The 27,070-nt window shown below is 40.3% G+C and overlaps 2 protein-coding genes across 2 annotated transcripts in view; one reads left to right on the forward strand and one right to left on the reverse strand.

Annotated features, from left to right (window-relative positions):
- The window catches only part of LOC306847595 (low-density lipoprotein receptor-related protein 12-like), a 13,198-nt gene extending 2,156 nt beyond the window's left edge, over positions 1-11,042 (forward strand). Inside the window, exons 2-7 of the mRNA XM_079381636.1 lie at positions 1,585-1,641; positions 3,876-4,011; positions 4,858-5,060; positions 5,990-7,091; positions 8,031-8,163; positions 8,593-11,042. Coding sequence (XP_079237762.1) covers positions 1,585-1,641; positions 3,876-4,011; positions 4,858-5,060; positions 5,990-7,091; positions 8,031-8,163; positions 8,593-9,522 — 2,561 coding nt within the window. The 3' untranslated portion in view covers positions 9,523-11,042. The remainder of the gene's footprint in view (positions 1-1,584; positions 1,642-3,875; positions 4,012-4,857; positions 5,061-5,989; positions 7,092-8,030; positions 8,164-8,592) is intronic.
- Positions 11,043-17,698: 6,656 nt separating this feature from the next.
- LOC306847023 (regulating synaptic membrane exocytosis protein 2-like) overlaps positions 17,699-27,070 on the reverse strand; it is a gene marked incomplete at its 5' end in the record, with an annotated part of 167,795 nt that continues 158,423 nt past the window's right edge. Inside the window, 5 exon segments of the mRNA XM_079380758.1 lie at positions 17,699-19,749; positions 20,096-20,235; positions 20,328-20,429; positions 22,902-23,014; positions 23,184-23,325. Coding sequence (XP_079236884.1) covers positions 19,543-19,749; positions 20,096-20,235; positions 20,328-20,429; positions 22,902-23,014; positions 23,184-23,325 — 704 coding nt within the window. The 3' untranslated portion in view covers positions 17,699-19,542.

Here is a 27,070-nt window from a genome sequence, read left to right on the forward strand (position 1 = left end):
TCTGTTCCAGTTGTCAGATCTGTTGCTGGCAACATCACAACTGACCTACTGATGTAGGCAAGCCGTGTCCATCAGTTGTTGTACATTTGTTGTGTGGCAGCGGCCAGGTTTGCATGCCTGTGTTTGTGATGCATGTGGCCGTTTCCCCTTCGCTGTGCTCCCATCATGCAGTCAGCTGCTGTAAGCAAACCGACATAAGTGAGGGAAACCCCAACAGATGATCAGCAACCCCAAATAGTACATGCCCTTCAGGGCTAACATTGGGGTTTTCTGTGGTCGTGCATACAGAAAAGTAGTAGGCCCTATATTGTGAATAGCATGCCTATAGTATATTGCAAAAATAGAAGAGTGCTATGCCATTGGGACATAGTCAGAGATTTAATTGCTGACACCCTCAGTTTTATTAGCTCATGTTATGTGGCTATTAGATTGTATTGATGTTGGATTTTGGCTGAAGGTGACATACTAGAACATGCCAAAATACTAAGCAGACATCACTTATTAACTATAGCAATTGCCCCAGTCAGTGTCTCTCGAAATTTAATTATAGTGAAGTTACTCCCTTCAGACCTTCCTCATAAAATTTGGAATTTATATGAAAATGCAAATTGAATTTGTTAGCGCATTTTGGCCAATGGCCATACAAGACTAAAAGCCCGTTCACACCAAGGACTATAACTATAACGATAAAGATATAGTTCTAAAAATCGTTCTCAATATTAAAGAATAGCAGAGTCCACACCACAGCTATAATGATAAAGGCACAGAGAAACGATATCGTTGGAATCACTTTCAGAAAGATTTTTTTTTCCAGCTGATGAACGATACAAACATTGACAGCCAATCAGAATCCATCCTGCTATAACAAGCTCGAGAATTTAAAGCAGCAGATGAGTGTGCGCTTAGAATAAACAGACGATATCGTCTGCTGGTGTGGATGCTAATATCATTAATAGTTAGTTATATGGTTATATCTCTATAGTTATCGTTCTTGGTGTGAATGGGTCTTAAGGCAGGTTTTTAATCCAATCTCTTTGTTGATTAGTAAGCATTTTGAGATTTTCTAGCATTTATCTTTCAAGTTTTGCAGTTGAAAAGGTTTGGATGAACTGTGGCTTCGATCAGTCAGAAGTCAAAATATTAGCCGAGGGTTATGCAGGCCTGATGTTCATGGCTTGATCTCTTAAATGCATTAAAATACATGGCACTCAGCTTTGGTTATGGTGTTGGCTTAATTATAATGTAGGTTCAGCATTCCTTTTCTATTCTGATTTTGAAGTGAAGCATTTTGTCTTCTGAATTGTTGTGGGCGTTTGAACCAAATTTCTCAACAATGCGGGAAGCATTCTGGGTCACACACAAATGTCCTATTTTAATATCGATTTGATAATGACCCCACATTGTTCCTACTGTGGATGAAACTTCAACCCTTGGTTTTCAAAGCTCTGCTGCACACCAGATTAAGTTTAATGGATCAGTTCTTTGCCCGCTTTAGGTTTTCATCTACACACATTGCTTTCTGCAGCAGAGTAGTATCATACGCATCTTCATTCATTAGAAAAATGTTTTTCTGTTTTTTTACAGGAAATGCAGTTTCATCGCAGCACAGCGAGAACGTTTATGTATCAGGCATGTCAAATGGTGAGTCCTGACTTGAGGTTTGATTTACAGACCCAAGCTATAGATCTTGTTAATCTTCAGAGCAAAATAGACCCTGTGTGGATGATTGTTAACGAGCTCCTCAATGGTTTCTGAAGTCCTCAAACATAGCTTGTAGGGAGCTGTATGTGCCTCTGCAGATCAAAGGAATGTAGAACATATAAATGCTCATGATATTTAGCCCAGATTAGTCTGCACATGTTACCTCTTGCCTAACTGTTAACTGAAAGATTACTTGCTACTCTTTCATCCACCCGATTTCATTAGCAGGCCTGTTGTATTTCTAGCATTGCTTTGAGTTCTGGAACTATATTAGTGTACATTCAGAATGTTTTTTTTTTTAATATATTTATTATTTTGGTGTTCATTTTTCATATCCACTCACTAGCTTGTTTCCAAAAAAATAATGACCTATATATAGCATTTAAAAATATTTTCATTGTCTAGAGCAGAGTTTCCCAAAGTGGGGTTCGCGAACTAATAAATAAATTAAATAATAAAAAAAATTTAAACGTTTTTGCAAATAAATGTTACAGGTTTATACAATTGTCATGTAAATGTAAAATCTTAAATGTATAAAAATAATTATTTTTGTAAAACCCTGTATTTAAAAAAAATATTGTGAAAAAACCCCGTAAATTAAAATATGAATTTTTATAATTTTCTGAGTGTAATAATAACAATAGCTATATAAATATTACTGAAATTTAAAACTGATAAAAATAAAGGTTTTTAAAGTTAAACATGCAAATGTGCCATTAAATTATTGAAATATTTACTTAAAATATCAGGGGGTACCATAAGTAAATAATTTGTCAAAGGGGTTTGGCTGACAAAAAAGTTTGAAAACCCCTGGTCTAGAGATTAAGAAAAAGGGAACAAAAACAGTGCATGCTTAATTATTATGCAAGTTAATATTCTGGTCTTATTGTTTTTCCCAAGCATATTTTACCAATTCCAAACCACGTATTATAATAACTATTATTAATTTTGTATTTAATCATTTATAAGTGATATATAATTGCTAAAATGTGCTGGAAGTAAGGTTGGGAATCGAAAATCGATTCCAATTCCAGAATTGGATACTTAAAGGGTTAGTTCACCCAAAAATGAAAGGTCCCGTTCCGGGCGAATGACGTAGGATGCGTCGCACACACGCCGGTGATTAGTGACGAACGTGGAGGAGAGAGCAAAACAAAAAGCCAGTCACGAATTAGATGCACAAAACGAGGATTTGTAAAGAAAATTGATAAGCCAAGAGGAGACTGGTTTTCCTTTGGTAAAGTAAGGAAACTTTGCTTCCTTTGCTCCTGTAAACAAACTCTCGAGACTAGCATATCTAACAAGCACGAGCGCAAGACATATGCCCTACGTCATCCGCCGGAACGGCTTGAACGTATGACCGTCAGCAAAAGTGAGAGAAAAGTATTTATAGCATTTTAAATACGGATATTTTTCTTAAAAAACGCATGGGTCATTTTTGGGTGAACTACCCCTTTAAGGTCAGAAATCGGATACTTGTAAAGGATAAATTTCGATTCCACCTATTGATTCCTGTGCGCGCTGCTGTTTTTGTTGTTTCATTTTGTTTTATCTGTGAGGCCCCGACCTGGCGATCTACCAGGACCTTGCTCGCTAATCTAAACTGAAGTATAATCGTTGTGATAAGCGAAATATGTTGCAAGAGAGGTGTCACCACCAACATGACAAAGCACTTTACTTTAATAGATCGTTAAAGATCATGAACATGATTCAAACACCAACGTGATTCTATTCCTAAATTACAAAGATTCATCTGTTTCATTCCTCAACCTTTGACATGTATGAATGAAACAGCTTCACAGTATCATGATTTCTGTTACAAAATCACAGAAGTACTGGGATAAAAATGTCTAGTTCGGATATAAACTGATGTATATGGTAGCGATCACAATGGAGTAAATAACCTTTTGTAAGTAATTTGACATGTCAAATAAAGATTTGTCGATTACATTGTTACGCCAGTAGGTGGTGAAAAGGGGCTGTTAAAATGTAGCCTGTGTGTGTTCATGTGTTTTGAAGGAGAGTGATTTGCAGGGAGGGTGGGATCTTATGCATTCAAAGCTAGCTTGCTATTGCTAGCCTCTCTGAAATCACCTACCATACCTTTTAATCACCTATTATGTGTTGAAATGTGCATGCAGTGTCTTAATCTTTGTTTTTGTGGTCTTCTCCAGCCTGTGGTGATGTAGCGGAGCAGATAAGGGCGTCCAGTGGAGTGATAACCAGCCCTGGCTGGCCCTTTGAATACCCTTCTCACATCAACTGCAGCTGGAACATCAGGGCCAACCCTGGAGAGATCATCACCATCAGGTAACACCTCGCCACAATACTGCAATATTTGCCATTCCACTGACGCAGTCAAGAGCTGATCAAGAATACAGATGTTCTTCACAGTTTGCCGTAATTACAGGCTTAACTGTGATTATTCTGATTATAAATTCCTGCAGTGGCGGTGAAGTCTGATTCTCTGTACCAATGCACGCAACTGCTTTTGCTAAAACAATCTGCCTCTTTAGATACAGATGCAGAACTTTGGGGATCTGTTTGTTTATCATTTCTTTAACAGATTTAGCAGCATCTCTTGAATTATCAAGAGGTTCGGATTGTATTTTGAGTTCTGTCTTAAAGGAATAATGCTGTGGGGGTTAAGCTGCTGCCACCTCAAACTCCCTTTGAAAGCTATTTCTATTTTCATGTTCCACATCTGCTCTATTCTTGCACTGTCTGTTTGCTTCAACCAGAGTGTTTGTTTGCATCTTTATCCTAGAATGATGTCCATGGTTACTGGCACAGGAATAGACCAAATGGGTATTTTTTCCATGGGATGTGATTTTTGTGGTAAACACGGCATCTCACTAATTCTGCAAATGGGAACTGTCTTAAAAAGATGATTGGTTCAGTTTTCAGTGAGACATGTGTACCACAAGTATACCTTTTCTTTTTATAGGTATTTAGTTTGGTGGAGATTTTCCCGGCATAATTTCTTAGTTGGGACTTCTTAATAACAATATGCATTCAAGTCTTGATCTATTGATGTTTGAGGCATGTCATGTTAATTCCTAATTTGAATTAACTCTGATGACAGGGATGCTGTTTTTCATACTGTCACGTGCCCATACCCAATGTTCCTGTTCTTAAAATCGGTTGTATTTATAGTTTTCAGGACTTTGAAATTCAAAGCTCGCACAGATGTGGTCTAGACTGGATCTCCATTGGAACCTACAAGAACTTGGATGGGTACCGGGCCTGTGGCTCGTCTATTCCGGCCCCATATATCTCCTCTCAGGATCACGTGTGGATCAAGTTCCACTCTGATGACAGCATGACTGGAAAAGGCTTCAGACTCTCTTACATAACAGGTAGACCTACTATTTATATCCCTTTAGATACAGCTGTATCAGAGAGGATGCAGTTATGTAGATGTCTCACACTGCAACGCGACACTCGTAAATTCTCTCACTCTCAAATTGTATTTGGTTACTGAAAAATGACCTGCTTTTCAAGAACGCATTAATGTCATTCTTGAATTGGTTTCTTTCTAAGGCAAGGATCACTGTTGTCATTCCTTAAAATTTAGTCTAGAGGGTTTTGGAAAAACTGGCCAATGATAAAATGTGATTTGAATAAAGGAAGCAAGTCATGTTTAGAGACCAGAATTGAATAGGTCCTTGGGAGTTTGGCTATTTTGTGCTGACTATAGATATAAAACTCATACTTGCTTTTTGCTGTTGCATGTTACAATCACCCTCTCAGGGTTTCTGCAGGTTTTTAAAAAGTCAACAAATTAGGGCCTTAAAATGTCCTATATTGGAGCAGAAAGTCTTAAATTTATAAAGTTATGGCATTAAAAGGTTGCAAGCACTGCAAAAAAAAATTCTATTGAAATTGATTCTATAGAGTCTATTGGCAGATTTTACTTTTTTAATCAAATTCACTTCATTTTGATACATTTCTCATAAAACAAGACCTTAGAAGGGGTTTAGAAGGTACAGTAAAATGTATTTTCATATTCTAGTTAAGCAGTTTTGGTTTGTAAAATTGAAAGTTGTATTTTCAAACATTGAAGTGCTGCTTATACAACTTATTGCATTCTCCTTAGTCTTACATTTAGACATCACATAGTTCCTTTTAAAATTTCTTTATTTGGTCTTAAAAAGATCATATAGTCTTATTATCCTTTTATAAAACTTGCAGAAACCTCTGAAATCCTTCCAATAACTCCTTCATCAAACATTACTGCTAAAGCTTATGTCTCTTTAAATGGGTAACGTGTGTGTGATATTTGTAGGGAAATCGGAAGAAGCCAGTTGCAAGCCTGACCAATTCCACTGCACTAATGGAAAGTGTATCCCAGAGTCATGGAAGTGCAACACCATGGATGAATGTGGCGATAACTCAGACGAGGAGCTGTGTGTGCAGCCCAATCCCTCCGCGTTCTTCTCCTTCCAGCCTTGCGCCTTCAACCAGTTCCCTTGTCTCTCACGCTACACCCGTGTTTACACCTGTCTGCCGGAGTCGCTCAAATGCGACGGCAGCATTGACTGTCAGGACTTGGGTGACGAAATTGACTGTGACGTGCCCACTTGTGGCGAATGGCTGCGCAATTTCTACGGTACTTTCAGCTCTCCCAACTATCCTGACTTCTATCCGCCTGGAAGTAACTGCACCTGGCTGATCGACACCGGTGACCACCGTAAGGTTATTCTGCGCTTTATGGACTTCAAGCTGGACGGCACAGGCTATGGCGATTATGTTAAAGTCTACGATGGATTAGAGGAGAACCCCAGGCGTCTGTTGCGTGTGTTGACTGCGTTCGACTCTCGAGCCCCTGTAGCAGTGGTGTCCTCTTCAGGACAGCTTCGGATACACTTTTATGCTGACAAAATCAATGCGGCTCGAGGCTTTAACGTTACGTATCAAGTAGACGGTTTCTGTCTGCCGTGGGAAATCCCGTGCGGAGGGAACTGGGGTTGCTATAATGAGCAACAGCACTGTGACGGCTACTGGCACTGTCCCAATGGCAGGGACGAACTCAACTGCAGCAACTGCCAGGAAGACGAGTTCCCATGCTCACGAAACGGTGCCTGCTACCCACGCTCTGACCGGTGCAACTACCAAAACCGCTGCCCGAACGGCTCTGATGAGAAGAACTGCTTTTTCTGCCAACCTGGAAACTTCCACTGCAAGAACAACCGCTGTGTTTTTGAAAGCTGGGTGTGTGACGCGCAAGACGACTGCGGGGATGGAAGCGATGAGGAGAGCTGTCCGGTAATCGTACCCACACGGGTCATCACTGCCGCTGTAATTGGGAGTCTGATCTGCGGCCTGCTGCTGGTCATTGCTTTGGGCTGCACATGCAAACTCTACTCACTCAGGATGTTTGAGCGCAGGTAAGTGAAGCCACTTTTCCAGACTAGAGCTAAAACCGAAATGGATTGTTCAGGAAAAATATTTATTATTGGGCTGTCAGTCGATTAAAATGTTTAATCTAATTATAAGATGTGGCCATTAATTAATCGTATTAATCGCACTTCAAATTCGGCTGAGAAATTACCCACAAAAGATCATTTTAAAGCCATTATTGTTACATGAGGAAGGCATGAAATAGATATTCCGAAAAAATAGATTTTGAAAGGTTTTTGTTTTTTCTTTTTTGGGGGAATTGTATCTTTAATTAGTTTCTATAAATATGGATTTATAAATATGGAAAAAAAATTTTTTATTAATATATAACTCTGATATTGTTTTTTAATGAAATTATCATTTAAATAAGGAACTAAAACTGCCAGTAGGTGGCAGTAAATATCTTGAGTAAGTCATTGAGTCAATCAAACAGCTTATTCGTTTAGCAATTAAGTAAATGGCTCTCTTTATGGATGGGCCATTGAATCATTGGTTCACCTGATTCATTCAAAACACAGATTCATTCAGAAATTGTGTGTTGCTTGGAGACGCACAACAGTTCTGTTGCTTTAATGGGTAATATTTGTATTGGGAAAACTGTAGTCTCAGCCTCAGATATCACAGAACGTGTTTGGTTGCTTTACCTGTTATAAATATGAGGCAAAATCTTATATAGGGGCATGTTTCCCCCCCAATCTCTTGAATTTTAGGTGCATATGACTGCATTCTTTAGGCGACATCATGTGGTGAGTTGATGCATTGCATCATGTATGTCACCAATAAACTGTATAGGTAAGATAACATAGATAGGGTGGGGTGTGTACGTTAATTGCATTAACTGTAGGTTTAATACATCAGTTTTATGTTTATGCATTTGTGACTGTACTCTCATCAACTACCGATTAATGGGTTGGTTGTTCTTCCAGGTCATTTGAGACTCAGCTCTCTAGAGTGGAAGCCGAGTTACTGAGAAGAGAAGCTCCTCCATCGTATGGGCAGCTGATTGCTCAAGGACTGATTCCCCCAGTGGAAGATTTTCCTGTCTGCTCTGGAAATCAGGTAAGAAGGTTATGTAGTTAAGGCCCAATCATCCGTTGTGCAAACGGTCTTTGTTTTTTTGTGGCAAAAAAACTGTCTTTTACCCTTCCATCTTTGGGCAGTTAGTAAAATATTTAGACCTATCCAAGAAGCTAAGTTTTGCTGTTTTGATTTGAAGTTTCAGGGGTTTGTGTTGGTTTTAAAGAGAAATCTTGCATAGCGAGTAGTTTTTCTCAAAATATCATCAGCTCACCATTGTCTAAATTTTAGTTGGCGTATTGGCTACATGAAAATGTATGAGCCAAGACTTCTCTATAGTAGGTTTGGTAAACTTGCATCAAGGTGCTGTCTGACTGACCTTGTAAAATTCCCAGAGAATATGAAGCATGATTGCTGACCTTCATGTTTTGGATGACCTTGGGTAATACTCCCTATTGTTCTTGCTTTCAGGCATCTGTTTTAGAAAACCTACGACTGGCAGTTCGCTCTCAGCTGGGATTCACCTCAATCCGACTGCCCACCACAGGGCGCCACGGCAACATCTGGAGACGCCTGTTCAACTTCACACGTTCACGGCGCTCTGGTTCTCTCGCACTGGTGTCTGCGGACACAGAGGAGGGTCCTGATGGCAGCGCCTCAGCTCGTGAGCCGGAAAGGCTTGGCTCTCACCGCGGACTCTTGCCCTTGGACTCTGACGATACGGACACTGAGAGTGAGCAGCATCCCCGCAGGGATGTTCCAGGAGCTGTCGGAGGCCTGATGGCTCCACTGCCGCAGAAAACTCCCCCTACAACAGCCGTGGAGGCCATCGTCTCTGTGTCTGCCAGCTCAGCTCCACTCGTCAGCCGGGAGAGCAGCATCTCTGAGAGCATCTCAGAAAGTTCTGGAATAACTGGATCTTCATGTACTACTACTGCTACAACTACTTCTGCAAGAAGCCCCTTCAGCAGTGCTCTAAGCCGGGTCACCCGCAGCCTGCGCTGGATTCGTTTCTCTCTAGGGCGCTCTGGAGATGGAGGGTCAAGTGGCATTGGGCAGAATCACAGCCCTCTTCGACAACTGGAGCAAGGAAGTGCGGGTTGTACTGGGGTCAGCATTAGAGGCGAGGATGAGGACGACGTGGAGCTCCTCATTCCCGTCTCGGATGCCGGCTCCCTGGACAGTGATGAGAGCTCCAGGCCCTTGCTGGAACAAGGCCTGGAGCAGGCCTTCGGGCCCCACCTGACCCCCGCTGTGGTCTCTCTCAGAGGCCGGCTGGTGGGTAGGGACGGCCCCTGTGAACACTGTGGAATTGTCCATACGGCGCGGATCCCAGACGCTTGTCTGGAGGCAACGGCAAAAACAGAAACTAGTGATGATGAGTCACTGCTGCTCTGTTAAGACTCAGAGGAACTCCCTGACTCGGTACATGACCCATATGACTCTAAAATGCCCCTGCTCACAGCTTGCCATTTCTGTTATCGCCCCCTAGTGGAGCGGAGGTTTGAATGTCTTTAGACAAAACGGAGAGCTTCAGAAATCAGGTACTTTTTAAAGAGCAGTCTGTAAAGATTATACAGAGTACGAGAGCTCCCCAATCCCACTGTCCCTTCCACTGTGCAATATTAGTATTCGTTGAGATGTTTACCAGGTCACAAAGTCTATTTTTCTGAAGAGTCAAATTAAGCTCACGTAGAGTCGAGAGTGAGCCGCTCTGCAGTTCTCAGTATGGGAAAGCAGCACAAACAGACGCAGATATCCTGGACAGTGTGGGACAAAAAAAGACTGAACACATACAAGCACTCTGAGAGATTTGTTACCTAACCTTTAATTTATTTGTACTTTTGATGTCAGACTTTTGTTTTATTAAAGGAATGGTTGACCCAAAAATGAAACTACTCACCCTAATGTTGTTCCAGACATGGTTTGTTTTGTACAGTTATTGTGAAAGGTGTCCTAGCAGCTCTTTTCTGAACAGTGAAAGTCAACACGGACCGGGCTGTCAAGCATAAAAAATGATAAAGCTCCACAAAGGTGTTATGCGATCCATATGACTCTAGATTCTGTTATATGAGCTTTGTTTTGAGGATTTCAGTTTCTCTTTTGAAAATTTCACCTTCACAGTAGTTTTCAAATCCTTCTTGCACATATGGCAAATTAAGGTACGTTGTGTTAGATTTGGCATCAGATGTTTTTGATGATTAACAATAGTCATGCAAAAGTCATATGGGCTTATTTCGGGGTTCTGTTTTGTTGATTTTGATGTACCCATGTAGTTTCACTGTGTGGAAAAGAGCAGCTTGGGCATTCTGCAAAGTAGCTCAAAGTTTGTTTAGGGGTAAAAAAAAATACTCCTAATTCCAAGTAATTTTATATTTCTTATGATAAAGTCATACAGGTTTGGAACAGCGGAGTAAATGACAATTTTCATTTTGCGTAAAATTATTATGCTTGCAAAAAGTGGGAGATCAAAGAAAATTTGGTACGTTTGTTCATTTCGGTGTGAGCCTAACCCTGCTGCAGTGGTACTTGGTGCATTACCTGCGATTATGAGCGAGGGACATTTATTTATAACAGATTATAATCTGAGAGGGAGCTACTATTTTTAAAGGATATTGCATTGTATAACAGCCACTTTTGTTTGTTGTATTTATTTTTTTTTGTTACCGGTAACCTTACTGTTTTGGTACTGAGAATTCTTGTGTGAGTGTGTGTATTTATTATCGGTTTTCATTTCGATAGCGTTTACTTGAAAAGCATGTCCAGCTGTCTTGTGCTTATTTTTTTTTTCCATTTCATGATGCGGTGTTAATATATATATATCTATATAATTATATACACACATACACAAACATGCAAAAGATATATATATATAAAGAAAAAATGTTTACTGCACTAAGAGAATAAAAGTGTTCATCCCATTTGTGTTGGACTTGTTTTTTTCTTAAAGTGAGCAAGAGTGGTCATTGGATTTCAGTTTGTGGAAGAAAGCAGCTCTCTAAAAGTCATTTGTGGACTGCAGAAGAGAAACCACAGCAGTGTCTCCTGATGGCCCCTAGGTATGGCAAGCCGTTTTGACTTTTATTCCTTCTCAGGATATAAATTCTTGATATCAACAATTCAGTTTTTACTAGTTAAAATGCTAATTCTTTATATCAGGAATTATATTTCCACTAGTAAAAATGTATATTGTTGATATCAAGAATTCATATCCTGAGAATGAATAAAAGTCAAAACTGCTTGCCGTACCCTAGGCACACTGAAACAAGTAAAACAAATTGCTGAGCTACACTGAGAAGGAAAGAACATGACTGCATAGATATTTGCAGTTTCCACTGAGTGGACCCAAAGTCAGTTTAATTTTCTCCAATATAATTGAGATTTTAAACATATGTATTTATATCAAAAGCCCCTAATTGTATCAAAATCTGGATTTAAAAAAGAATCAAATGTATAATGAAAACAGCACTTTCTGATGCCTTAAACAATTTGCAGTGCTTGTAGCGCCACACGGTGGACATTTCATTTGGAAATACCATTTACCACAAAGTATTTACACTTCACAAAAACATATCCATAGCCACTTCATTCCTATGAGACTAGATATTGTACATACCTGCATACATATAGATACATTCACTGTAGTTTCCATAGCGTAATGTTTGGAAATGTGGAATAATATTTTTTTTCCCATAAAATTAAAATGCCCTTTTGTATATGAGAAAATGATTGATAGATTAATCAATTATCAATATAATCATTATTTGCAGCCCTAGGCATTTTTATGAGCCATCATTTAGCCAGCACTAACAATTAAGATTAGTTAAACATTAAAAATTAATGTTCATGTTTTACAATCAAAACATTGTAAAAATGCCTAGCTCACAGACTGTAACATCTTATATCAGTTTCTGTGAGGATATGTGCATTCCTACCAGGACTCATCTAACCTACAACAATGACAAACCATGGTTCACTGCAAAACTCAGACAGCTCCGTCAGGTCAAAGAAGATGCTTACAGAAAGGGGGATGAAGTCTTGTATAAACAGGCCAAATACACACTGGAAAAGGAGATCAGAGTGGCAAAGAGGAATTATTCTGACAAGCTCAGGAACAAATTCTCTTCCAGTGATCCGGCTTCAGTGTGGAAAGGTATGAAAGATATCACCAGTTACAAGACACCATCCCCCAGCACTCTGGAGAATCAACACCTGGCAGATGATTTGAGTGACTTTTACAGTAGGTTTGAAAAAACAACCCACACCCGCCCTGAACACCTCTCCACACAACCATTCACACCTCCAGCAACCCTCCTCTCCCCCACACCTACAATTCAAATCAGCAAAGAAGATGTGTGCCAGGTCTTCAGGAAGAACAAAAGAAGGAAAGCACCAGGCCCAGACGGTGTGTCACCAGCCTATCTGAAATCCTGTGCTGACCAGCTGGCCCCCATCTTCACACAGATCTTCAACAGATCACTGGAGCTGTGTGAAGTCCCCTCATGCTTCAAACGCTCCACCATCATCCCCGTCCCAAAGAAACCCAAAATTACTGGACTTAATGACTACAGACCTGTGGCCCTAACGTCTGTAGCCATGAAATCATTTGAAAGACTGGTTTTGGCTTATCTGAAGGACATGACAGGACCCTTACTGGACCCCCTGCAGTTTGCCTACAGAGCAAACAGGTCTGTGGATGATGCAGTCAACATGGGACTGCACTTCATCCTGCAGCATCTGGACAGACCAGGGACTTATGTGAGGGTCCTGTTTGTGGACTTCAGCTCCACTTTTAACACCATTATCACGGACACCCTTCAGAATACACTGTCTCAGCTCTCCGTCCCCACCTCTGTCTGTCAGTGGATCAACAGCTTCCTGACAGACAGACAGTAGTTAGTAAAGCTTGGTAAATTCACATCCAGCACTCGTACCATCAGCACTGGAGCTCCTCAGGGCTGCGTACTCTCCCCCCTGCTCTTCTCCCTCTACAACAACGACTGCACATCTAAAGACCCCTCTGTCAAGCTCCTGAAGTTCGCAGACGACACCACACTGATCGGCCTTATTCAGGACGGTGACGAGTCTGCTTACAGACAGGAGGTTAAGGAGCTGGCTGTCTGGTGCAGTCTTAATAACCTGGAGCTTAACACGCTCAAAACTGTGGAGATGATTGTGGACTTCAGGAGAAACCCCCCTGCTCTCCCCCCACTCACCATCATGAACAGCGCTGTAACAACAGTGGAGTCATTCAGATTCCTGGGCACCACCATCTCTCAGGACCTGAAGTGGGATATTCACATTGACTCTGTTGTAAAAAAAGGCCCAGCAGAGGTTGTACTTTCTTCGCCAGCTGAGGAAGTTCAACCTGCCACAGGAGCTGCTGAAACAGTTCTACTCCGCCATCATTGAATCCATCCTCTGCACCTCAATAACTGTCTGGTTCAGCTCAGCTACCAAATCTGACCTCAGAAGACTACAGAGGGTAGTCCGGACTGCTGAGCGAATCATTGGTACAACCCTCCCCACTCTCCAAGAACTGTACTCATCCAGAGTGAGCAAAAGGGCTGGTAAAATCACTCTAGACCCCTCACACCCAGCACACTCCCTCTTTGAACTGTTACCGTCTGGTCGACGCTACAGAGCTCTGAGCACCAGAACGACCAGACACAGGAACAGTTTCTTCCCTCAGGCAATACATCTCATGAACACTTGACAATAAAACACGGAACACACAACTCTATTATACATTTATTTATTCACCACACTTACTTTTTTTTATCTAATTTTTTTTCTTATTTCAAATTTGTACATATCAGACCTGTACACACATAATTGTTTATATTATATATTGTGTTTTTGCTGTTTTGCACATTGCCTATTTGTATATTTGTATTATTCTTTATTATCTGTGTCCTGTCCTGTTGCTGTCTCTCTGTTGCACTGTGGAGCTTCTGTCACTAAAACAAATTCCTCGTATGTGTAAACATACTTGGCCAATAAAGCTCATTCAGATTCTGATTTTATTATTATTATTATTTAATTTAATTTTTTTTTAGCTGGATCAGGTGTGTTTAATGCTGCCGTTAAACTGTGACCCTCCAGGTTCAGGGTTTGACACACTGTGTCTCTGTACTATTCTAATATACTATCTAAAATATAAAAATTACTGATACTGTGATCCAACTGTGCAAACAATTAAAAACAAAAAACATTTATTATACAGCATTTTTATTTTTGATTTAATTTTTTAAGAAAACAAAATGTATGTAAATGTGTAATGAGATGACACATTGAACCTTTTTTTTTTTTTTAAATGTCAAAGGGATCAAATTTGTTAAAGCTAGTTTTATATATTAAAGCTGCAGCTGTGGGGAAGAGGCATAATATTTTTAATTATAGTTTTTTTACCAAAATGCCTACATTTAGGAATTGCATATTAAACAGCTTACAATTTACAGTAGATTCAGTTCACAAACTGACAGCCATTACCTAAATATGGCTATATGGAACAACATAAGGGCGAGTAAACAACTTTAAGCTTAAAGCAAGTAATGGGCGATTCTATATCAAGAAACTCCAAAACCTTTGTGAATCTTTTATTTCGAATTGTCACAGCTTGTACCAAACTGCAAAAGTCATGTGAGCCCTCCATAAAACACACAAAACAAGTCTTACAAATTAATAAAAGAACATATACAGACACATACACAGACATATTACAGATATTACAGGATTCATGGACCTTTCAGTGATGAAAAGGTAACATGAGAGAGTAGAGCATAATTTACCCGTCATTACTGATGTCAATGGCTGCTAGAGACAGACTGAAGTAGCAGCATCTAGAATCTAGATGGACAGAGAATCACACAACCAGACCCATTGTTGCTGATGTCCCACCCACTGCTGGGGACCAGCAATTGGAGGATGTCCAGCTTCAAGATCAGGACAGTTTACTGTCAAAACCTAAAATATAACACCAATATAAAACCAATGTTCCCTCTAATTTTTCTTGCTGAGCAAAACTTTTCTTTATTGGGTGGAGATTTCGGCCACCTGAGCAAAAACATTCTTTATACCAGACCTGTACAGCGCACACACACAAAAGTGTGTAACTTTTAACTTTAATGTGCTTTTTTATATTTGATTTGACCCTTGATGTAACTAAATGATGTACATTTTAGGTTATCTGAGAAAACATTTTTACAGTACAATACACTGCTGTTCAAAAGTTTGGGATCAGTAAATATTTTAAAGAAGTTTCTTAAGCTCATCAAGGCTGTATCTATTTGCAACAAATATTCCATATATCATAAAAACGATCTTTTTTCTAGCCTGACCATCCCAGTTCCTCTTGAGGTGGCCCTAACAGTCTTGGCCAATCAAGGCCCCAGCTGTCCCCATATCATAAAGCTACTGGACTGGCAGGACCATTCTGACCAGTACATCATGGTCCTATGCGGCCCTCACCCAGCATGGACATGCACCATTTTTGGCTGCATTATGACGCCCACTTCAGTGAGGAGATGGCGTGTCATTTCATGCAGCAGGTGATCGACGCTGCTGCTGTTTGCTGTTTCCGGAGGGTCTTCCATCAGGACATCAAAATGCCAAACCTCCTGGTCAACATAGAGACCCTGGAGGTCAAACTGATCAATTTTCTGTGGAGACCTCCTGAAAAACATATCCTACAACACCTATTGTGGTATGTATTATCTCTCAAACGTAGTTTGGGACTTAAACGCTAATGGGCAGTTACACCATATTTAGACGGGACTAAGGACTAACAACATTCTCATAAGAAGAAATCCCAGTCATGATATTATAATTTTTAACTAAAATTAAGTTCCAGTGGTAGAGCAGACTTTCACATGTGACACACTTTTTCCTGCAGGGACAGCAAGGTACTGCCCTCCGGAGTACATTGAGAAGGGCGAGTATCACAGGAAGCAGGCAAAAGTGTGGTTGCTGGGGGTGCTGCTGTTTCGGATGATCACCAGCCTTTTCCCAGACAGCAGCGATATTGATTTGATGGACGCCGATGCCTGGTTACAACCGCCAGGCTTCTCTGATGGTGAGAACTTAATTACAACAAAAGAAGGACACATACAAAACAGTGGATTTAAAAAATAAGTTATAATGGATAATGCAGGAGTCTCTCTAAGTTTTGCAGCTTAGAGAGCAAGTATAAAGTTGAAGGTAATAATCAGACTTTTCTCCATCATTCTGCACAGAATGCTGCCGTTTTATTTTGAGGTTGCCAGAGCAGAGGCTTCACCTGGAGGAGATGCTATTCCATAACTGGTTTAAGTTAGCCCCTTCATCCCTCCAGCCTTAGCGTCTAGCTAGCAGGCCTTGTGTGCGTCTGGTGCCTTGGTTTGAGGTGGTAGTTTTAGTGTCATGCGGACGTACTCGCCTAGGGATGTGTATCATTAATGGTTAGTTTAGTTTTAGATTGTTAAGTTAGTTCTTCTATCCTTCTAGCGTCTTGCAGGGCTGGCAGGCCTTGGTTGCGTCTGGCATCTTGGATTGAGGTGGTGGTTTTAGCGTCTTGCAGAACTACTCATCTAGGGATTAGTGTAGTAAATAGTTAAGAGTTTTAGTTAAGTTAGTTAAACAATGTTCCATCCAGTCATATTATTAATAATGGAGTAACCCAGAACTCCTCAAAGCTGTCTGTCAAGCCCACCCAACAAGTTCCTCTCACTGCTGCCCCAGGGGTCTCTGCCACTGGCACCCGGATCCCAGAGATCTGTGTCACGGATGCAACAGAGGTTTCAGTCATGGTCACAAAGCTTATTTTGCTTTGGGCCCAGGAATCCTGTCAGGGTCACTCCAGAAATAACCATAAAGGTTCCTGTTACTGCTGTTCCGAGAGGTCCTTCACACTGCCGCTCCAAAGTTTCCTGCCAGGGGCAACTGGGTCCCAAAGATCTTGTCAGTGCTGCTCCAGAAGTCGCTAAAGTTTCCTGACGCTGCTGCTCCAGAATGGCTGAGATCAGAGTCACAAGCACCACAGTGGTTACATGGCAGGGTACCTTTTCAGAGATCCCAGAGCTTCTTGTCTTGGGCGTGAAGGTTCTGATGCTGCAACCCCAGAATCCAATATGGTGGACCCAACACTACCGGATATTTGGACTACAGCGATTTCCAAGAAGAAGAAAATGGCGGCATGAGTGGCTTCAATATGCTGTGTCAGAGACCGTAACATACCAAATACGTTATATTAAGGCAATCAGTGTTTGATAAAAATGTAAATTTTCCAATAAAGGATTTGTACGATTTGTTACACTTAATTACCCCTTAGCAGATTTTGTCTCATTTAGGTGAAAAGTAAAGAATTGTCCCATTAGCACATCTGTGGCTTACAGTTATATATTTAAACTTTTGAATTACTTCTGAGACTACATTTAATTTGATTATTTGTACCACTTTTTACTTACGTGGTTTAGCACTGGCGTCTAGATGCTCTGCAGTATGTCAAGTGGCCATGAAAGTAAATGTTTTGGTGTTTTTGTGTTAGCATGTCATGCCTGTGAGAAGGTTTGGCAAGTGATTGCAGACAAACACAGGGATTAGTAAATTAATTTTATTCTCTCAAAACAAGAAACAATTAAAAATTCATATTATGTGGCAATTTTCCCATCTCCACAAACTCGCTCCTCATTCGACAACCAGTGTCTGTTGCATTGAACAACACAAGAGAATGAACATTGTCCAGTCCTCTCCAAGTTCAGAGACTTCGTACACCACCATCCAATGGGATTTGTTTTTAGAACATTTTATTTATAACAATAATAAAATAAAATATACTTGCAACCTTTTTTCAAGTCAAACTTGAATAAATATAAATTTTCTTAACTTATTCCCTCGTTTTTTGAGATTTCTTTTTTGTGTTTGATTTTCTTTTCCTTTTTTTCTTTTCAAAACTTCAAGAAAAGATGAGTGCCAAGAGGTGGAATGTTGCGTTGAATGTCTGAACCGTCGGCCACAAAACCTCAACCCTGACCTGAATCCGTGGACGACACTAGATCAGGCGGATGGCCGAGCCTCTGGTCCACATGCACTGTACACAAAACTGCAAAAAATTCCCAGATGTCTCTATCAAAACATGCTGTATTACTCAGACAGTGTGCTCAATCCATGTTGCAGACCCTTTTCAACATGCTTGCTTTGAATGAATGAGCCATTCTATTGTAACAGAACAGTGGAATCCCGACAGACCCATAATCTACAGCTCCGTCTCCACATGAACACAGAATTATGGCTGCATTTGAAGGGAGAAATGTACAATTTTCATGTTTGTTTTCATATCGAAATCGATATTGTACATTTGGTTTCCTTGACAATCCCTTGCTTTTTTCTGTTAATAATATGAGATACAAAGTCTCACCAGGCCACACCTGTAACTGAGATCTGTAAAAATACAGAAGAATATTCTAAAGGATGACAATCACATCGTTATCATTTTGCATTCAGTCTCTTTGAAAATCATGCACTAGAGAATTTCATATTAAAAATAATACAAATTGTTGAAAATGGCTGATCTGGTCATCCTTAAATAAGTTTCTTCCTCTCTTTTTTTTTTTTTTTTTTTGCAAGTCTAGAGGAAAATAAACTTCAGATTTTTTTAAACAACTCTGCATCCATGCAAAAAAAAGAAAAAAAAGAAAGAAAAAAACCAATCTCATAAATTTCATACAGTACATCAACAAAGAGAACATCATACCGGAGCACAAAAAAGGTCCATTATTTAATTAATTATTTATTTTCTCCCCCCCCCCCCCCCCAGAATTCAGTTGTTTCCTGAATCAAACAGGAACTCTGGCCATATCCATTTCCTCATCACCGAACTTTGAAGATCAATCCAGTGGAGATCTGGCTTGATGAGGGGTCATCCCCATGAGAACGTCATGTCTCTGAGGTTACCCTTTCTTGTTCCATCTTAGCCAAGCGCTTCTCTCTTTATGGATCTTCTTTTGACAGCTTGGCTTACAGTAATGGCTACAATGCTTCAAGTTCTACTGTAGGTAAGAAACACTGACATCTCTTTGAATACAACAGAGAGGAAGCAGCCAGAGTAAAACGGCGTCTTCCTTTTCCGGTGGAAATCAGCACTCTTAACGTCCTACGGTTAAGAGTCAGACTCCTCCGAATTCCTGGCTGCATCTCTTCAGCTGAACGGAGAGACTTCCTGTGGCGTTCTTTCCCTGCGTGTGACAGCAGCATACATTTTCTTTACGTTTATTTTTTTGGCAGAAGGACGCAGGCCTTTTCTTAGTCTCTTGTCACACGGGCTCAACATCAGAACACAACATCAAGCATGCAGTGTAACCAGGACATGACCCGTAGAGACCGTCTCCTCTCTGTCTGTAGCTGGCACTACTCACGCCGCTCTCTACCGCTCACCTCCTCGTGCCGCTACGACCGAACGTTGGAACTGGCCAGGCCTGAATCTGGAGGTTTACTACTTAAAGGTGCCAAGGTTGGGTCCACTAATGAGGTGGGAGGGAAGAGCTTGTACCAGCCAATCACCATGTTGGTCAGCTCTAAATCGTCTAACAGGATCTGGGCGGCTCCCATGAAGGATTTGTGGTCCATGCGTCCATAGTCCCCCCAAACAATGATCTGTAAAGAAAGATACGATGGGTCAAAGAGTTTCAGGAGATGTGGTGCGGTGTTGTTATCGTTGAATAAAATGAAAACCTAAAAAAAAAGAAATAAGCTTTGAAGCACATGACAAAATTACTAAAACTGCAACAAAAATTTAAAAGAAAACTAAAAAAAGGCCAAAATATTAATAAATACTATAAAATTAAATAAATAATGCTGAAATAACTGCTGTAGTGAAAACATATCCAAGTCAAATTTCAGCCACAATTCAAAAGAAATAGGAAATAAAATATAATTTTTTTGCATTACATGTTGTTCATTCTTATTAAAGTAAGCAAATAGGATGTGGTCCTGGTGTTACCTGTAAAACCTTCCCCTCAGGATTCTCCTCAAACTGAAGCTGCTGTTGATAAAGAGGATCCAGTGTTTTTCTCGCTGTCCGTGTTTTCTTTTTGTTGATGCACTTCCCGTTGTCCAGTAGATATACTTTTACGTAAGGTGCTGCAAATAATAGATCACACGGATTTACATAGAAACCTCACAAAATAGTCCAGGAACAGAAAAAATGTGCATTGTGTCATGATGAGACATACCTGGCGTCTGTTTGTTCCCTGGTTTGCCCACCAGGCCTCGAGCCCGAATAACTTCAACATCCAGCCTCTCCTTCCTGTGTACCATACCGATCTGGATGTCACCTGCAGAGAAAGGCCACATCCAAACTCTTAGAGCAGACAAAAGGTCACCTCATAGAAACCATTTGATTAAAGGTATTAAAGTGCTATGGACAAAAACATTACTTTTTGGTAGAGATTTATGTTTTAAGCCCAAAGTATACTTAGTTTTTTACACTTATACTAGTCTATGACCACAGTGCGAGTAATGTAATTGTTCAAACTAATTTTACCTTGCACGTGTGCTTTGTATTTTCGCACACTACTTTGTCCACAAGGTGGCAACACTGGCTCTGCCTGTTAATTCACAGGCACTGTTTACACCTGCTTTACAGATGCATTTTTATAGAGCTGATCACAAGTCTAAAACATTTAAGAGCTTTCCACCACTTTCAGAGGAAGCACCAAACTGATCTAGCATGTGAGCATTATGGGACGCGTTTTGAGAAAATGCACCAAAACAATAGATTCATACTTTGATGTGTTGTGCCAAAACACATAGGTTACAAACAAAATCGATGTTAACATTTGTATTCTTTCCATTCGCTTCTTTTTCCACTTGTTCGTAAGCAGCAAAGTAGCTTCATTCATTCAAAGTATTCGTGCACAGAATTTGGCGCTCCTGCGAAAGCGATGTAGAGTGTGATGGAATAAGATGGAAGTGTCCAATCCTGTTCCTGGAGGGCCACACACCTGCTTGGAAGTTTCTAGTATGCTTAGTGAGACCTTGGCTGTATCCGACAACTGGAAAATGCTGCCTTCAGAGGACACATTTCAATACAGGAAGGCATCAAGGCACGTTCGAATCCAATGTTAGGTTCACTCCCTGCCTCCTGAGATACCTTCATCTGGTCGATTTTTGAAGGCAACATAGATGTATCCTTCGCTGATATCCCACAATCCTGTGCGTTCCATTCCTTGATGGCCGAGCAAAAAAAAACAAAGATGGCATCTGAAAGTTGCATTTGTTGGTCAGTTTGTATGTAAATTAGAGGTGTAACGGTTCGATACGACACGGTTCGGTACGTTTTTCGATACGGGGGACGGGGTAATTGGTTACGTCTCAATGATGGAAATATTTCTGTTTTAAACCATGAAGGCGAGCCAATGGATATCACACAAGCAACGTGCAAACCTTGCGCAATAGTTATGTCTTAACGTCTTAATCTCAGTCAATTCACTATATGCAGAACCTGAAAGTAAAAACGGAATGACGGAGTATTGACGGAGCCTTTAGCATCTGATGCAGCATATTCTCTCAGAGACGACGAGAGACAAATATACTTCAACATATGCTGATAACGGTATATAGCTAACTGTTTGGCCTGGACATAGTGAAAAAAATGAAAGTCAGTGCTTGAAATAGGCTAAAGCTTTTTATTTCATTAATTTTTATTGATGACTGCAGTGTTAATATTTTAATTATAGGCCTATAATTCACTGTAGGCTATTAATAGACCTGTTTTAAAAGACCTTTTTTAAAAACATTTTAATTGAGGAGTAAATAGCATAATATTTTGTTATCCTCGCAGTGGGTCAGTTATGCGTTAATTATTGTGGGGCAAATTAATTGTAATTTTAATTTAATAATAAAAGTAACTTAATAAGAAGCCTAATAAAAATAAGAACGTAACAAACCTATATTAATTGGAAATGCCAAATCCTCTATGCCAATAAGTGATGTTTTTGACAATATCTGGCTATCGTCGATACAAGATCATTGTCTTTCGAAGCAACCTAGCAAGGGGAGGTTATCGCGGGGCACGTTGTCTGTTACGTCGTTTGGCCTGTCTTGTTGAGCACAGTGGCACTGAGAACATTATATTTCACACAGTTTAAGCTCTTTTATTTAACAAACGTAATAGGATTAGTCCAATGAATCGTTCGGTTTGTAATGCGTACCGAACCGAAAGCCTCGTACCGAACAGTTCAATACGAATACGTGTATCGTTACACCCCTAGTATAAATGTATGTTTCTGACCAACTTTTTGTACTTTTGATGTTATTTCTAGCGAGAAATCAGTATTATAGTAATTGAATATTACTAAAGCTCGTTCTATTTTGTTGTAGATCATTAAACTGTTACGCTGCCTGCGAAGTCATTGCCGGATAACAACAAGTCAGCTGCCTAGGTTTTCAGATGCAGCCCTTGATTAGCTGGGTCGGGTGTGTTGTTCAGAGTTGGAGCTAAACTGCAGGAAAGTGGCCCTCCAGGAGTAGGCTTGGACACCCCTGGTCTAGATGAAATCCCAACACACATGATAACAGGAGATGCATTTAAAAGGCATGTTAAGAGCAGGTGTAAATACTAATTGTGATCGAGTCACTGAAAACGCATCTTAAAACCAGTTGGAGCCATAGTCTTGTTTCATGGATGAAATGGAACTACTTGAGACAAAACTGAAATATACTTTGAGCTTTACACTGTCTTATTCAACACCAGAGAGAGTTGTTCATGTGAACAACAAAAGAAAACAGCAAGCGATGATACTAACCCATTGGGGGCGTGGCCAGTGTCTGTCTCCCTGCCAGTTGGGCAGGGCCAAGACCATCCAAAAACTCAGTGAACTGGCTATCTGATGAGATCTTCACTCCAGGGAAGATCAGACTTTGAACAGATAATGGTCAGAACATCTGTTAATCGGGTGATAATAGCCTCTGACAAGACATCACTTGACACAAAACCCACCAACTAGTAATAGTTGTGATGGCATCATGTAATTTAGGAATGCGTGGACCATCTTAGTCAGAAGTTATTCAGATTTTACAGTACTTACCTTCCAGGTTTTGCCTTTTCACCGTCATCTGTGGTCTCTCGGCTGGGCTGCCGTGTCATCCTGCTCTTCATCTCGACTGCTAAACCAGTCTCTACGCTCCGCTGGATCGCCAGACGCACCGGCTTCTTCTTCTTACCCTCCTCTGAAAATGACAACAAGGGAAGGGAAGATGAGTAAATGTGTGACACTTCTACAAACAGTGTCTCGAGTCCTTCTTGATTCTGAATCCAACAGTATAGTTTCATGGTCTCGGTCTTGTCATGACTCGGGAGCATTCGGATCAAGTGCAGTGTTGAGTACTACAAATCTGCAGATATATTTTGTGGTCTGTACCAACTCACACACAAGGTCTCTCAGTGCAATCGTCTATCTCTGGATTGGAGCACACTGTGTGCTCTTGAATGACTTGAATGAGCTGGTCTCGGCTATAACACTGCCACTCCACACCCACTGCCGTTGTTTAGGCAAACATATAGTCCCATCCCAAACTAGCGGCAGAAGAGTAGCCAGATGTTGACATGTTGAACTGTTCAAACAAACAGTAATGTTCTGAAAGTGCCACAGAGCAATAGTGTTCACTCTACAAATGATTTCTTACTGTTGTCTCTGCTCATCAAACTGGGTCGGAGAAAGTATTTTAACATCTGAAAACATTACATTTCACCCTTTAAGAAAAACACATCATTGACAACCGCTGAATGAGATACTTAAAGACGTGTTATGACCAACAGGGGGCATCAGTCTGCCACTCAGAGCACCAGCTCTATCTATCTATCTATCTATCTATCTATCTATCTATCTATCTATCTATCTATCTATCTATCTATCTATCTATCTATCTATCTATCTATCTATCTATCTATCTATCTATCTATCTATCCATCTATCTATCTATCTGATTAAACGCATCCAATCAAAGCAGAGAAACCAAAATAAATCACACATTATATACAGTTCTTCTGGCTTTCAGTTGGTCACAAACCATTCACAACAAAATTCAGCTAAAGAAAAGCTTTCAAAAGAACTGGACATAGCAGCGCCTGTCACACTTGACTCTTGGCTTTGTCCTTACCTCCATCTGTCTCGTCAAAGGAGTTCATGCAGGGGAAGTAGATGGCCAGTGCCTCGAAGGAGGCAGACAGGCTAAGCCGGCTCTGTGAGCGCTGCATTCGCATGCCGGGGAGAGCGGTGCTGCCATCCTGCCCTTGTCTTCCCATTTTTTACCACCCCAGCACCCTAAAACACCTCTAACAACACCGAAAGAGGATGGTAGACGAGTAGAGCTGATGCTGTGGGACGGTTTTGGAGAAACAGGTTCGATAGTGTTGTGTTAAAAGCCTCTCATCAGTAGCAGCCGCGAGTCTTCTTAGTTCTCAGGTCGATATGCAGTGAGGATGACTGTCTGACTGTCTCCTCTGCTGCCCGCTACTTCATCTGAGGGGTGGGAGGGGCAGACGGCGGCATGTGAATGTGGCTCACAGATGATGTGGCCAATCAGAGGCAGAGAAACTAAGAGACCCCTCAAATGCTTCTCCAGGAGACAGAGCTCTGACTAGAGATATGACTGCACATGCACGACTTGCCTTCTGACTGCAGCTTCATCAGCCACTACACTGACAATTATGTTCACACAACAGTGTTGGGAAGTGGCTAAAAGTAGCAAAGCTTCCAACTTGATTACATTTATTTAGTAGCGTGACGACAAGTCAACTGTTTTCATGCAGCTTTTCCAGTAACAAGCTGCATTTTTCAATGAAATGTTACATGACTACTTTTTATATTGCATTGTATTGTGGATGCAGATGTACAGAAGAGTGAACAGACATTAATCTGCCATATAGTCCTTAAACTATCCTTGCAGCTGAAAGAGATGACTGTTGGAAAACACTTAAACTAGTAAGATCGAATCTAATAGGGCACACATTTTTTTTTATTAGTCTAGTTTTTGAGTTAAAAAGTTTGAGTTAAAAAAAAAAAAAATTAATTAATAATTGTATTCAACAAGGATCCATTAAATTGATATTTTTTACATTGTAGCAAAATATTTTCTTTTAAACTTTCTATTCATCGAACAATCCTGAAATCACAGTTCCCATAGTTTCCATAAAAATATGAAGCAGCACAACTGTTTCCAACATTGATAATTAGTTTCTTGAGCAGCAAATCAGCATATTATTATGATCACTGAAGGATCATGTGACACTGAAGACTGGAGTAATGATGCTGAAAATACAGCTTTGATCACAGAATTAAATTACATTTTAAAATATATTCAAATAGAAAACAGGTATTTTAAATTGTAATAATATTTTACAATGTCATTTGTTTTACTGTATTTTGATCAAATAAACGGAGCCTTGGTAAGAGACATCTTTCAAAGAAACAAAAAAGAAAAAAGAAAGAAAGTTCTGAAAGAAATGCTCTGAAAGTTCTGAATGGTGTTGTATCTTACGAAAACTATTATTACAATTATTGAATGATTAACAGTCAAGCTACTCCTGTATAGTTATGTGGGAAGTCGTGGCCTAATGGTTAGAGTCGGACTCGTAATCGAAAGGTTGCGGGTTCGAGTCCCCGGCCGGCAGGGATTGTAGGTGGGGGGAGTGAATGTCCAGCGCTCTCTCCACCCTCAATACCACGACTGAGGTGCCCTTGAGCAAGGCACCGAACCCCCAACTGCTCCCCGGGCACCGCAGCATAAATGGCTGTCCACTGCTCCGGGTGTGTGTTCACGGTGTGTGTGTGTTCACTGCTGTGTGTGTGTGTGTGTGTTCACTGCTGTGTGTGTGCACGATGGATGGGTTAAATGCAGAGCACGAATTCCGAGTATGGGTCACCATACTTGGCCGTATGTCACTTCACTTATTGCCAAGAATATGCTGCAAATATGTCCAGATTTTCTGCGATCTTTGTTAATTTGTATTGTTCTTCATTAAACCACCACACTTGCACAAAACCTCATCTTTCAAAGCTTCTGATATAAACATTGCAAAGTTAAGCTAAGTAAGCTTTACCATTAACAGCGTGACAACTAGCAGTCTGATTTTGTTACTGTAAAGGCATGAGATGACATTAAAACCTGACATTTCACAACTGCAAACAGACACTGCATGTACCTCAATGAAGACAGGACCTTCAGCTTAAATGTGAGACGACTCCTGTAGCTATAAATATCGTATTGTGTGTAAGCTGAAATCAACACCCCGCTTAATACCGGCTCAAAATAGAAACATCGCAAACCTTCCTATTTAAGTCTGAAGAATACAGTTGTGACTCATACCACTGCTCAAACCTCAACATGTCAGACAGTAACACAAATAATATACTGCACATAAATCCAGCGGAGCCCAACACTTCTCAGCACGTTTCTCTTGTATCTTTTCTTTTAAGTACACAATCCAACAAACTTCAAATACCATCTAAGAACTAAAAATAACTGAGTAGTTGAAATCTGTAATGTAAACCACCACCGACACAGAGTAAATGTGCCGTCTATATTAAACACTAAGATAGACACAGAAGACTGTTATCTGATATTAGACTCACTGTGTGGTCTCTGCATGTCAGAACGAACTAAAAGGATCCTCTATGTATTCACAATGTGAATGCATAGAGGTAAAACACCTGTAGGGCTTTATGTCTTCAGATGTAAGATGCAGCAAGTACATGTGCATGCATGCATTATAGTTTATAAAGCATGGCATGCTCCAAATCTGTGCTCACTTAAATGTATATTTTTGATTAATTTAATATGTCCTTGCTGGATAAAAAGTATTAATGTTTTTTTTTTTTTAACTACCACAAACATTCTGTTGTGTATGTAATGCAGTATAGCTATAAATGGAACACAGACAAAAATAAACCTGAAAGAATATGTGTAACAAATG

The sequence above is a fragment of the Barbus barbus genome (genome assembly GCF_936440315.1).
Source record: "Barbus barbus genome assembly, chromosome: 27".
Taxonomy (NCBI): Eukaryota; Metazoa; Chordata; class Actinopteri; order Cypriniformes; family Cyprinidae; genus Barbus; species Barbus barbus.